Source organism: Microtus pennsylvanicus, chromosome 7 (assembly GCF_037038515.1).
Source record: "Microtus pennsylvanicus isolate mMicPen1 chromosome 7, mMicPen1.hap1, whole genome shotgun sequence".
Classification (NCBI taxonomy): domain Eukaryota; kingdom Metazoa; phylum Chordata; class Mammalia; order Rodentia; family Cricetidae; genus Microtus; species Microtus pennsylvanicus.
Window position 1 is genome coordinate 74,011,271 of NC_134585.1, and position 13,526 is coordinate 74,024,796.

At 39.5% G+C, this 13,526-nt stretch overlaps 1 protein-coding gene across 2 annotated transcripts in view; it reads right to left on the reverse strand.

Annotated features, from left to right (window-relative positions):
* Positions 1–13,526, reverse strand: part of Ttll7 (tubulin tyrosine ligase like 7) — a 114,935-nt gene that overhangs the window by 59,512 nt on the left and 41,897 nt on the right. For both annotated transcript variants that reach the window (XM_075981114.1, XM_075981115.1), the window contains 4 exons: positions 12,961–13,119; positions 10,726–10,942; positions 4,307–4,471; positions 1,354–1,512 (listed from right to left, as the gene is read on the reverse strand). In XM_075981114.1, the coding sequence (XP_075837229.1) occupies positions 1,354–1,512; positions 4,307–4,471; positions 10,726–10,942; positions 12,961–13,119 (700 nt within the window). The remainder of the gene's footprint in view (positions 1–1,353; positions 1,513–4,306; positions 4,472–10,725; positions 10,943–12,960; positions 13,120–13,526) is intronic.

The window sequence follows — 13,526 nt, forward strand, 5'->3', positions numbered from 1 at the left end:
TTACATAAAGCTCTTACTCCCAGCAGTTCCCTCATTTCATCCCCATGCAACATGAGCACAGTTCACGTCTCCACCCATCAGGGGTGAATGCCCAGTACAGAACAGAGGAAAACACAGCAACAAGAGGAAAACACTACAAGGTCCAAGGGTCCAATCTCCAGGACTCCAGGCCTTACTAAGACGGAGGATCTGTGGTACACAGTCAAGAACTTCTCCACCCAAGGATGGCAGAAGCAGAGAAAATAACTCTGCCAAGTCCATTTCTAGGAACAAAGCTGGACTCAAATTCCAGCTAGCAGAAAAATGACTTTTCCTGGATCTCTAATACACGTTATTTGTCCAGGATGTATGATTGCTCTTCTCTTGCTCTCCCTCTCTCCCTCACTCAAGTTAGAAAAGTGTGCTTTCCTTCAAAACGTTTTGAATCGAGGTCTCACATAGCACATATTCAGGTTTGCTTACAAAAACCTGGAGACGACGATGTAACTTCTGACATCTAAATCACTAACCTACACCCCTCTGAAATAAAAGATAGTGGTTGATTCCAGCTTCTGTGGTAGCGTGTTATTTAAAATATAATTCATTCTGGAAACACAGTTCAGACAAGTATATGAGAAGCCCTGGGGAAGCAGGTGCTTTCTGTGACTCCAGATCAGGGTCCTAGAGAGAACATCTGGATGGATGAGCACTGGACAAGGGTTCTAAAGGTGCCTTGTGAGTAGCACAAATATAAATGTGATTGCACAATACGACAGCATCTTAAACAGAGGTCACTTTTGTGTTCTTTACATTGTTCCATATGTTAGGTGACATTTTACACTAAAAATAATAGTAACTAGAGGGGACAGGCAGCAAATCCAACAATATTGTTTTTGGGAATATCAAATGGCCATAAGGGAGGATTTATGTTTGTCGCAGTGTTGAGCACTGGGCACCGAGCCAGTAGTGAGCCCCTCTCCCTATGGAGTGCTGAAAGTTATACTAAAGATAGGGTGCAGAGGCAGTGCCCACCCAGGGGAGATATAATATCCAGAGTTGATGAAGTGGTAGGTGGATGCCACCAGGTTGAGAAAACACACATGTAACCAGCCGGCGGCTCAGAGGCAGCTCACACCTCAGTTCACTCGATGCTAATGAGAGGAAGCGATATGAAATCATATTGATTCATCCTGGGAAGTGTTCTGGTCCCAGAGTTTTCATTCAGTTCCTCCCACATACTCCAAGCGGGCCTCATTCCAGCCAGTGAACTGGGGACGCCTGTGCCAAGTACACATTTGAAATTCAGTTTCTAAACACATGATAAGAATAGTGCTGGCTCCTTTTTAAATTTTAACTTCTTAGAGAATATCTTACCTCCAGAAGCCATGGCTTTAACTTTCTGTCCAACAAGATGTCAAACCCTAGGACTTCGAAGCAGACGCTTTGACTTCCCGGGGGCTGACCAGGTCTGCACATCCGATACGCATGCAGGACATGAGGTTCTGCTACGATCAGCGTCTTTACCACCAACTCCTATCGAGGTTGTGATGAGAGATATAAAAGTGCCTTATTTGAATGTATTTTCCCAAGAAAAGGCCTGGGGACAAAGTAGCATCCTACGTGGATTCACTGATGCTCTTTGTCCGAGCTGCTCTACCTCACTTCCTCCGGCTCTGCCCTTCCCCACTTGTCGTTCTGGCCACACTCTCTTTGAATTTCTCTAGTGGGCAACACTTTTTCCCATCTTCCTGTGCATCCTCCCTTTGATTCCTATGCCTAGTCATTAATATTCAGACAGGGTAGCAACCATCATGCTTGAAAAGCAACCAAACTTGAAAAGGCAATCTATTGTCTACAACATGCAGCCAAGTGACACGTTTCCCTTGCTATGTGAACAAGACCCTTGCCCTTCTTGTTTTTTGCACCATCCCAGCACCCATAATAGTGCCTGGCATTGGAGATATTCAAAGACATTTGTAAACAATAAGTAAGATTTAAAAAAAATAAGGAGCAAAGGCTAGCTCTTTACAGAAGAAGAAAGAATGACAGAGAAGGAAAATTCTAGGGAGAGATGCAGCATTTTCCAAACAGCATGGTGGAACCTCCGCTTAAACAGGGGCTGGGAAGAAAGAGCTCATGATGCTTTATTTCGTGGTGCTGGTTTGTACCCTGTGAAGGTTCCTCTGAGAAAGGAGTACATCTTGGTGACCACGACTAAAGATTTGCCTCAGTGGTTAAGAGAACTTGTTGCATAGGAACTGAGTTCAGCTCCCAGCACCCACAAGGCAGCTCACAGCCATTTAACTCCAGGTCTAGGGGATCCCATGCCCTCTTCTGACCTTCACAGACATCTGGCACACAGTACACACATACACACAGGCAAAATATTCATACACATAAAATAAAAGTAACTTTTTGGAACTCTATCAGATTTTCCCATGAGGAAACCCACAGTGGAATACGGGAAAGCTAGGCCTTTGCATACATTGATTTCCTAACTCCTACTGTCGGAAAATAGATAACCAGAAAGATGGTTAAGACCTTGACTCCTTGGTCAGAATTCTGGGCTTATGCCTGACTTTTCTGTTTGTTATCAAGGCAAGGCAAGCATTCTGCTTGAACTGTGTCTTGTTTTCCCTGAATGTAAATCACCAAGGGATAGGCTGAGAGCCCAGGCACAAATTTCAGCACAGTGCCTAGAATAGCATAAACCTTCACTATTGTTAACTACTTAACTACTGTTCTATTGCTGGTCTATCATTTCTCAGGACTCACTCTCATGGCTTCTCACTGTGTGGAAGCAATATTACATGGAAGAGAAATGGGGAGAGGGGTACTAACCTCACTGCTGCTCCCCAGAAACATAAATCAGTTCAAATAACTTCATACACACAGACACTTTAATGTTTATAATAATGAATTTGGAACATTTAATAATATTCTCATTTAATGGGTTATTTATAATCACTATATGCATTCTAGCTAGCAGACTAAATATTGCATTTGTAGACAAGATCATGAAATGTGTCACTGATTAAAAGAGTATTTCGGACTCACATCTAGAAAGTATACTTCAGGATCTAACATAAAAGTTAATTTCCATACCACACCCCCTTTGCCTTGTTTGAGCACTTTCTCCTAACCCAGTGGGATGTGAGAAGTATTGTCTAAAGCCAGTGTCTGGGTAGGAGGTTGGGACCATTGCTCTCTGGCTGGCCCTTCACTCGTACAGCTCACTAAGGCAGCCCAGTAGGGTATGCATTTTCGCAGGAACTCTCTCAAAGACCCAAACTCATATGGAAGTTAGCATACTGGTAGAGAAGAGAAAAATACAATGAAGAAAGAAACAGAATGCCAGAAGTGTATAATATTTTCTTGGTACCACAGAGACAGTGATCTAAGGGCTTGGAGTATTTGAATTAATAAGGGGATAGATGGGTGGATGAATTGAGGGAGGGAGGGAAGGAGGGAATGATGGATATATAAATAAGCAAAATTCCTTTCCTTCATCTTCAAAACAAATTCAATACATTAAAAAACTTCTTCCTATTCTATTTCAGACATCACATCCCTTTTCCCTTCCACTCTTTCTGAAAACAGAGATCCTTGACCCTCTTCGGCATTGTAGACAATCATCAGCCCCAGTGTCTACCTCCTTGCCCCTCTCACTGTGGTTCACGATAAGCCACCCTTTCACCTCAACTTCTTACAAGAGTTCCCAAGTGTCCTCTCTGGTTATTCTTAATGTCGGCTTTAATCCAGTCTATGCCTGTTTGATGTGTCTTTCAGATACATACATTTGACTATATCCATCATATTATTCTCCTCTGTTAAGAACTGAATGAGGCTGTCAAGATGGCTCAGCACACGAGGGTGCTTTATCACCAAACCTGATGATCCTAGCTTGATCCTCAAACTTATACAAAGGGAAAATCAACTCTCACAAGTGTCCTCTGATTACACACATATGCTGTGTTACACATGTGTGTGCACAAATGTGTGTGTGTGTGTGCATGCATTTCAGTGGGAACCTCATGCAAACCTCCTACAGACCATCTGTGAAACCCTGTACTTCTCTCCCTATCTCATATCTCCATGCCCTTGATTATGCTATTGTCCCCAGATAGAATACCTATCCCTAGAAATGAGGTTCTTACTTGCTAAGGTCTGCCACAGAATCAACTTCCTTAAAAAACAAACAAAAACTCATCTGCTCAACCTCCTCTACTATGTTCTTTAGTAAAAGGTTGGATGCTACTTCAATCTCATGCTGATGAAAGACAGTACAGTTATAGAATGTAACAGTTACAGAACAGAATAACCTTACTGAAATATCATTCCAGAACTTAGAAACATCGTGCTGATTGGCTTGTAGGAATTCTGTAAACCACTTGATTGAACGTTTGCTGCCTTTGTCTTCGGTTTCATTGCGTTCAAACCGCTCGTTGTGTTTGTTTACGGAGTAGTTGGTCAGATGCATGTACAGCTGGGTCTGGAAGGAGGAAGAACAAAGGGTTACCACCTAGGAGAGCCACAGTAAAGTGGTCTGATGGGGAAGAGAACCTCAAAGACTAGTTCTTAAACTTGGAGATAACCAGCATATGTGGGTTAGGCTGCTCCTAGATGCCAGTGGTTGAAAAAAGGATTTTGATCTGAGGATGAGCTACCACCTTGCAAAATGCTGGTCAGTGAGGGTCCAGTGACCCCAAAATCAATACAGGCAATAGCCGCTGCTGCTGAATGCCCACCAGAGCCAAACACTGCTGCTGAAGATGCTGCATTATCTGTTCACAGGATACACAAAGATTAAGCTAGAACTGAGTTGACCCCCCCCCCACATGCTGGCTTGTTTCCATGGTGTTGAAGTGCGCTGTGCTGTGAGGTTAGAAAAGTCATCAACAGTCTTGCTGATGACCAAGCAGGCAGGATGTGCTTACTGTCTCTGAAGTGATAAGTCAGTAATCGGTAACCACATTCTGACTGGACTCAAGGTCCACTCCACAGCAGGGAATCCATATCTGGTACCGTAAACCTGGTCAAATACCCATGACTGGAGAGATAGTAGATCATAATGAGAAGATTATTGCTGCTGTTTTGCTTAAATGGATATGATGTGCCTGCCAAATTGCCTTCAAATTAAGGATGCATATGTATGTGGGTTAGTGCTGCTGCAGTTTTGGTCAGAGAAGCTTCTTCATGCAGTGGGCTTGGCACCTACAGAGATTCATAACTGGTCAAAGTGATGAGCATACATGACAGTTGGGTGCTCAACTATATACAGAACATCTATATCACCCCCTCCAAAGCTTAGTGAACATCACAAAAAAAAGGAAAAAGGAAGAATGTCAGAGCTGAAAGGAAGGGTAGAGTGTTGATCAGTGTTATCTTCTGGAAATGGCATGGCGACTATACCCATGGATTCACAAAGCTGTGATTATTTGCACGAGACATACAGAAGATTAGAACAGTCAGTGTCCAATCATAGAGGTCCCACCAGCCTCACTGAGTGACCTATAGGAAGTAAATGGTTGCTGGAGGAGAGATAGACATTTTTCTTCAGTAGAACAGACACTGTTGGAATGCCTATGCTCTTATAAATTGTAAATAAGCCCTCCCCCTGTAAGGAAGCCAATGAAACTAAAACATAAAAAGACACGTAAGTATAAAAGAGGCTTCTTAGAAAGAGAGAAGGTATCAAAGAGTAGGGAGAGGACAAGAGAGGGTAATAATGGAGGAAATATGATCGAAATGCATCATATATGTATGAAAATATTATAATGAAGCCCATTATTATGTATGATTAATGTAAGCTAATTAAAATCATAAACCTTTAAACTATACCCACTGATTCTGGTGCTTAAATATTTCCCAGTGAAATGCTACTTTTCCCTTGAGAGGACTGTGAGTATCCGTACTGCAGAGTGACTTTCCTAATTATTATGATATTTACAATTAAAGTCCCAAATGAATGACAATATAGGCAAAAATTAAAAAGTGAAGTTAGACTTGGCTAAATAGAACACTCCAAAAGTCTGCCTTCATTACCCCTTTTATTTTCAATGCTTGACCCTTAACATTGATCTTTCAAATCTATTTGAGAAAAGACTACTTTAAGAAACATTCTCCATCTCTAAAGAGAACAATTGAATACTGAAAGCATCAGTAAGAAGGGTACCAACACACCCGTCCCCACACCCCATACCGACTGCACCTGCCCTCCCTGCAGACAGTGTACCTGGGATCAGCAGGTGGTGTATCCCATGTCGCTGGACAGATGACAGCTGTGACACCCATCTGGCTTCGCTTGGGTTTGTGTTTTAGTCTTTCTGTGTTATTTTGTTGTTTTAGATGGGGGTGTGTGCTTGTAACAGGGTCTCACCAGACAACCTGGAACCCACTGCGTAGTCCACTCTGGCCTGAAACTCGTAATAATCCTCTTGCCTCGGGTTCATGAGGGAGCCACCACACCCAGCTCTTTGGTTTGCTGACACTATTTTCTTTAAGTTAACTTGAAAAGAATCCAAAATTCAAAACTACTCTTAACCCTCAGTAAATATCTAATGTTTCCTCATCAAATTAGCATAAACATTAATAAAGTCTATCTTTAATTCCCACCCTTTTCCTAATTCTACTCTCCAAGACAGTTTTGAATAGAAATATTGTATTTTATATCTAGATATTTGTTTATATATTCTACCCATATGACCATTATTTTGATTTTTGATAACTAACTATACCCTTATGGTTTTTTATTTTTACTACAATCCCAGAGATCTGTATATTAAAAAAAATCTTTGAGGCAAATAAGCAGAGACAACTACTTGTTTGTTAATCTGTGTGCCTATCACTACTGAAGATGTCTTCTCATTCATGATGCAATATTTATCTACAGAAAAAAGTGCAGAAAGGAGGCCAGAAAAGCCTCCAGGTATTTAATAGTGTGGCTACTCAACACTGTATGTCATCACATTGGCTTAATCAAGTAAATCAGCAAATATGAAACTTTTCAGGAATGGACTCATCACTACAGGAGATGGGTATGTTGGCATGTGCCTCTAATTCTAGTATTTTGAAGATTCTCCTGACGACAGAAGAATCAGGAGCTAAAGTTCATCCCTGGCTACACAGTGAGTCTAGGCCAGCCAAGACTAGATTGAGACCCTGTCTCAAAACAGCAAAACAAAAACAAAACAAAAAATGGATTTTTCAACATCTGAAATTACCTGTCATAATCTCTTTTATAGTCATGAACCAAATTGCATGGAATGATGCTCATAAATTCATTAATAACTGCAATTAAGTCTACATTACAATTTCCTATGGAAGTACAGGAGCTATTAAAATGAACACTCATTGTTCTAAACATTAGAAAATGGAGTAGAAAGAACTGTGCAACAGTATGCCATCCCAAAACCACTAATGAAACTGTTTGGACTTTTAGTTCATCTTTACAAATAAGCTTTTACATAATATACAATCAGTTCGCATGGATTTTGAGGTTTCTCCCTACACACAACCACCAGAGTAATGAAATCATAGAGAAGAAAAATGGATACTGGCAAGAAGAGCTTACCTTTTTCTATATATGTAGAAACCGAAGGCAGGAACTTACATATTCAAAAGCAGCTATCAAATGAGGCACAGAGGTTGCACCTCTCTTCTCCCCAGCTTTCATTAGGATCTTCTAGCCCAATGAGCTTACTACATATGCACAAGGTAGTATTTCAGAATAGAATCCCCAAGCCCTGTCCTGTCTAATATCAGCAGTAGATACTATCTTCCTTACACAAATATGACCCACCCTTACCCATTCCAGTTGTTTAACTTATAATCTACAAGCTGACATGTCCCAAGTCAAGCCCACATCTCAAACGGTTCTTCTATGAATTGTTCCTGTGGAACAATTGAAAGTCAAGGCCAAATATGTTAATTTCCACAAAACCTTCAACAGCTCCTGAACTCCACTGCCATGGGAGTACAGCTCATTCTCCCTGTGTCCAGGCCACACACGCTGAGTTTCCTCTGACTTCCCTTACTTCACATACCCAGCTCATGACCCTGCCATAGCTATGCTGTGTTACCTTAAATGTATCTCAAATCCGCGCTCAGATTCCCAGCCTGGCCTTGATCTCAGAGTCTCCTCTCGTCTCACATGGCTAGGCAGAAATGGTGTCTGGCTTCCCACACTTCAAGTCTCCTTTATTGCCCCCTATATGACATATTCCCATCTAATCCCCACACTGCAGGCCAGATGGGCTTCTTAAAACCCCAAATTCCACTGTCCTTTTCAGTGTGTCATCTTGAGCTGAATCCCCAAGTCCTAGAAAGTCCTTTACAACGTCTGGAGAATCCTGTTTCTGAGACCCTCTGCATTCATCTCAGAAGAGACACATCCTTCCTTCTGGTCTGTGCTTTGGCCAAACTGAACGTGTCTGCTTCCTACACAGTTTTCATATTCCTTTCCCTAGTCCTCTCTTTTGTGAGGTGCTACCCAACACTGAGCCAGGCAAGCTCGTTCCTCAGTCTTCTCTGACCTTAGACTCCATCTGCAAAGTTGAACCCCTAAGCATGGCCATAGCTCCCTTAGATGGGAGTCCCGCACTCAGACTTTCCATCAGGTATTCTAAATGCTTACTTTATCTTCTACCTCACCACTGAACTGTTGCTTCGATGAAGTCACATACTGCATTTATGTAATGCTTATATTAATGTTTCTTCAAAAATAGCACAATTCTAGGGAATGCAGTACACTTCAAACATGACTCGGGGGAAGCTCAGAATAAACTTTATGACCATAAATAAAACATCACTTTATTTTAATATCTTTTCCTAATATTTTTATAGTTTCCTCCTTTTTTTCCTTGCCAGGCTTGTGAAAATTTTAGTTTACTAGTGGAAGCAACTTTGAAGGTCAGCCACTATTTCATTTTGAAATGACTAGTCTTACTAGAAGCATGTACAAATGCTGAAGGAATTGGGCCTTTGGAAAGATGAAAAACAATAACTAAATGTGACTTTTCTTATAGCCAGTACATTCACAACATAAAGTTAGAAGTTAACTAAATTTTCTGAGTGATAAATTACAATTTAATATGGGTAAACAATAAATTACAGTTTATTATCTTCAAAGTAAATTATAGTTACAACTTTCATGAATATTAGCTGCTAAACAAAAGAAATTTTTATTGGAATTTTATTGAACTTTTAGTGAAAAATTGTTGCAAGGAAGGGCCGCTTGTTTCCTGGCCACCCATCAGCATAGACCCAAAATAATCACACAGAAATTGTATTATTTAAATTATTTCTTGGCCCATTAGCTCTAGCTTCTTATTGGCTAACTCTTGTATCTTAACTTAATCCATTTCTAGCAATCTGTGTATCACCACGAGGTCATGGCCTACCAGCAAAGTTTCAGCGTGTTTGTCTCTGGCGGAGGCTCCATGGCTTCTCCAGACTCTGCCCTTTTCCCCAGCACTCAATTTAGTTTTCCCCACCTACTTCTGTCATGGCCTACCAGCAAAGTTTCAGCAAGTCTGTTTCTGGCAGCAGCTCCATGGCTTCTCTCTGACTCTGCCTCCTTTCTCCAAGCATTCAGTTTAGTTTTCCCCTCCTAGCTAAGTTATGTCCTACTATAGGCCCAAAGCAGTTTCTTTATTCATTAGTGGTAATCACAGCACACAGAGGGGAACCCCACATGAGTATGCACACTGGCTATCATAGACCCAGGTGATTCTGACATTATTAGAAGCATACACAGAACAGAGCTAGGTGGGGAAAACCATGGAGCTGCTGCTGGAGACAGGAAAGTCATGAAAAGTTCTAAGTTATTAAAACATTTTAAATGCCATATTCTGAAGGTCACTGAAAGATTTGAAGAACACCTAACTGAAATATATCTCTATATATCTAGAAAATCTAACTAACATGACTACAAGTTTGACTACTCTAGATGATTCTCTATTAACCTATATTTCTTAATTATATACTACATTTTAAAATGAGTTACACAAACACAACACCTTAATCAAGAGCAGAAATACACATATAATAAAATTGACCTTAAATTTGTATCAATAAACCAAAATCCATACCAATGCAAATATCTATAGCAAAAATACTAACAAAATGGTTAAGAAATACTTAAGAAATTTTTATTAAAATTTTACTGAAGTTTTAGTGAAAAATACTTACAAAATGGTTCATTTAATAGACCTCTCAATACATATAGAAACTGTTCATTTTTTCCTTGACTTCATTTGTGATCAATGCAAATTTAGAACCTACCTCCCTTTACCACTAGAAAATAACCCTAACCACTGACAAGGTTTGATTTTATCCACATACATTCTTCCACATTTACATGTTCATACTGTACCTTGTAAACAAAGCTTCATCATATATCAGCTCTCCCTTGAGAAACTGAACCTCATGATCCCTGCACTTTTCTATAGTTCCCACACCACATTGATTTTATTTCTAGTATAGCAGTTTCTAGAGAGGTCATGGCATTGAGACAGAAGCTCAGAAACCAACCCAGAGAAAGTATCTTATCCTAATTAACTAATCAGATTGTCTGGTTTTCACAAAGCTGTCTGTAAGTGAGAAGCAGTCTTACTCATGCAGACGATTCTTTCGTAAGCTCCTTAGAGAAGGAACTTCGATTCACACAGTTCTTACACATCACAGATGATTTAAAGGCAGACATTGAACAAATGAGCGATAACTAAGTTCTCTGTCATCACTTACCAAGTTGGACTCATTTGGTGGGATGTACTTCTCTGTCCCCATTCGCACAAGCCCATCATGGTAGAGAAATATCTTTAATGGATCACAGGATGTAACCAAAATATAAATCCGTAAATCAAACTTGTAGCCTTCCATTAGGAAAGGCTTTTCAATGTATTCTTGAACTATCAAATGATCCTGAGATGGAATTTTATCCCCATTTCTTATCAATGAAATCCTAAGTTTAAAGAAAACAAATAGAAATAATTTGATATGGAGGTTGAGATGCCAGGAAAATCAATGTCATCAATGTATTTAGGAAGAGAACAGTGTTACAGAAATTCCAAAACCCTGTCCCTCCACAAGACCAATGAGTGGGCTGCTGTCAGAATCAGTTCTGTGGAGGCACAAAAGTTAAACAAAAGCTTGAAACACCCAGGAGATATTTTACCAAAGAGGGAGGAAGAAAAAAGTGGGGGAGAAAGGGAAGAAAACAGCAGCCAAATTCTGTTTAATGGAGTTTTTGGCATTTTAACTGATTCAGTTATATCACCCAGTTCAGTGTGGTTTAAACAGCAACCCAGTCCCCAGCCCCGAGGTGAGTTCTAGGGTAGGCCAACTGGACCTGATGGCTGTCACTGTTTACTTCGATCTGCCTTGAGCTCTCTAGAGGAATTAGTTTGCTTTGATAAAGAAATGACTAAATAATTTCAAGCATATGCAAGAAAATTACTATTCACATAGAAGAGAGAAAAGTAATAAAAAAAATGTAAAGTGCGTGAAATATAGCAAGCATGGTATAGATATAGCAAACAGCAAAATGACAGAGGAAAACAGTCTCTGGGTAAGCAAATTAAAAGTCAATCGATTGACTTGAAAAGATGGGCTTGAGAAACAGGTTTAAAAATATAATCTAACTACAATGTCATCTAAAAAAGACCTCTTTTTGAATTAAAGATACAAAAGGTTGAACGTGAAAGCAAGCAGTATTCTGAACTGGTTACCCTTACATCCACCTAATCAAAGCATCGCCATGACAGACAAGAGACAAGATGTGGCACTGGATGATAAGCAAACATCTCAATATAAAAATTGTGATACTATATGATAAGCGAATAGTGATCAAAATGAAGGGAGAAATGGCTGAGCTAGGGTGGCTCCAGTCTTCAGTCATTCACCTTCAGTGACAGGACACCAGCAGAGTAGCAAGGAAGTGGATCTAGGTGACAGGCAACATAAGTCCCTGTACCCATCCACTATTACAGCACAGAATTCCACGCTATAGAGAACACCCTTTCTTCAATGTTTTCCCACCGTTTCTGCATTGCTGTGAAATACACTTTACTAGTATTAATAAACATTTATTACTTTCATCACAAACATTGAAGAACTCATACCAATCAGCATCCCTCCTCCATTTTCCTTTCCATTAATGGATAAGAGGGAGCCAACATGCCAATAATCAATGGACACAAATTCCCCAGTAACACACTTCTTAATTTGTACATTACCAAGCATTCTGAACATATTATATGATTGGTTCAGTGCATCATGCTCAAAAGTTAAATGGCTTTTAAAAAACAGTTTAACTGGGAAGCTAAAATGTCCAAGGATCTTTTGCAATATAGCATTTGAATTTTTTTTTTAAAAAAAAAGGTGCAAATGACTCACATTTTGCAAAAAATCGACCTCAGCCAACTTCCTATTTAAAAAAAAAAGTGTACTACAGAAAACTAAACATAAGCAAAGGGGATAAAAAAATGTTATGCTGTGCATTCTATTCCTGGAAAAATTGTCTAGGTCTTTGGTGTGCTAGCTTAAAATGCATCCTGTGCAACCTCAATCTAGTTACCAAGGCTACGAGAGGAAAACATTTATAAAGCAGAGAATACATACATTTTGCTTCAAGCATTCTCATTATAACAAGACAACTCTATTTTGTTCTCCAAGCTAATTTAGCTTTTCTGTAGCAATTTATCTTATTACCCAAGATTTCTGGAATTATTATAAGCATGCATTGTGTTTACGAAGAAATAAAATAAATTTTCCCTGTAAGTTATTCTTTCTCTGATGGCTTACAACTCTGGTGTATTTTTAATTGGATTACTGAATCTGTCAGGAGAGTCAGTCATAAAAACATGACAGTTAGAAACTTATTGCTTTTCTAATAAGGTATTCAACCATGAGTAACTGTGAGCACATCTTCTCTCTCATTTTTCAATGATTATACTTTCCAGAGGAAAAAAACTAACCTACCCATGACCCATTGCACCATTAGCTGGTTTTACTATAAAAGTTTTCTGCTTCCTTTTTTTCTTCAGTTCTTTCACATAGTTCTGGAATTGAGTATATTCAGAAGGGAAAATCCACGTTCGAGGAACAAAAGTATAATCCAGAGGCCGAGACTTGATCATTCTGTAAATCAGATGCAAGAGAAAATATAAATTCTATTCAACATTAGTAAATCTTATTTTTGTAGCAATTATACTATGAAGACTTAAATTTCTTTGTTCTTTCATTTATTCTTTTGTTTATTGTTCTACTCAGAAAATGTCTATATACTAAATAGCCCAAACTTGAGACTATCAACAAAATAAAGAGGTAAGAATCTCTGCCCTGTTTGTTACACATTGATTTATATTTTAACACAATGAATATTTTTGATTGTATACTATGCTAGGCACTGCTGAAGCAAGGGGAATTAGCATGACCTCTGCCTCCAGTGAATTTACAGATAGTCTTTGTATACAAGACAAAGTGATAACAGACTGGAGGAGAAAGGTCAGTCACTAACCCTCAGGGAGGGTCAGAAAGCACACCGT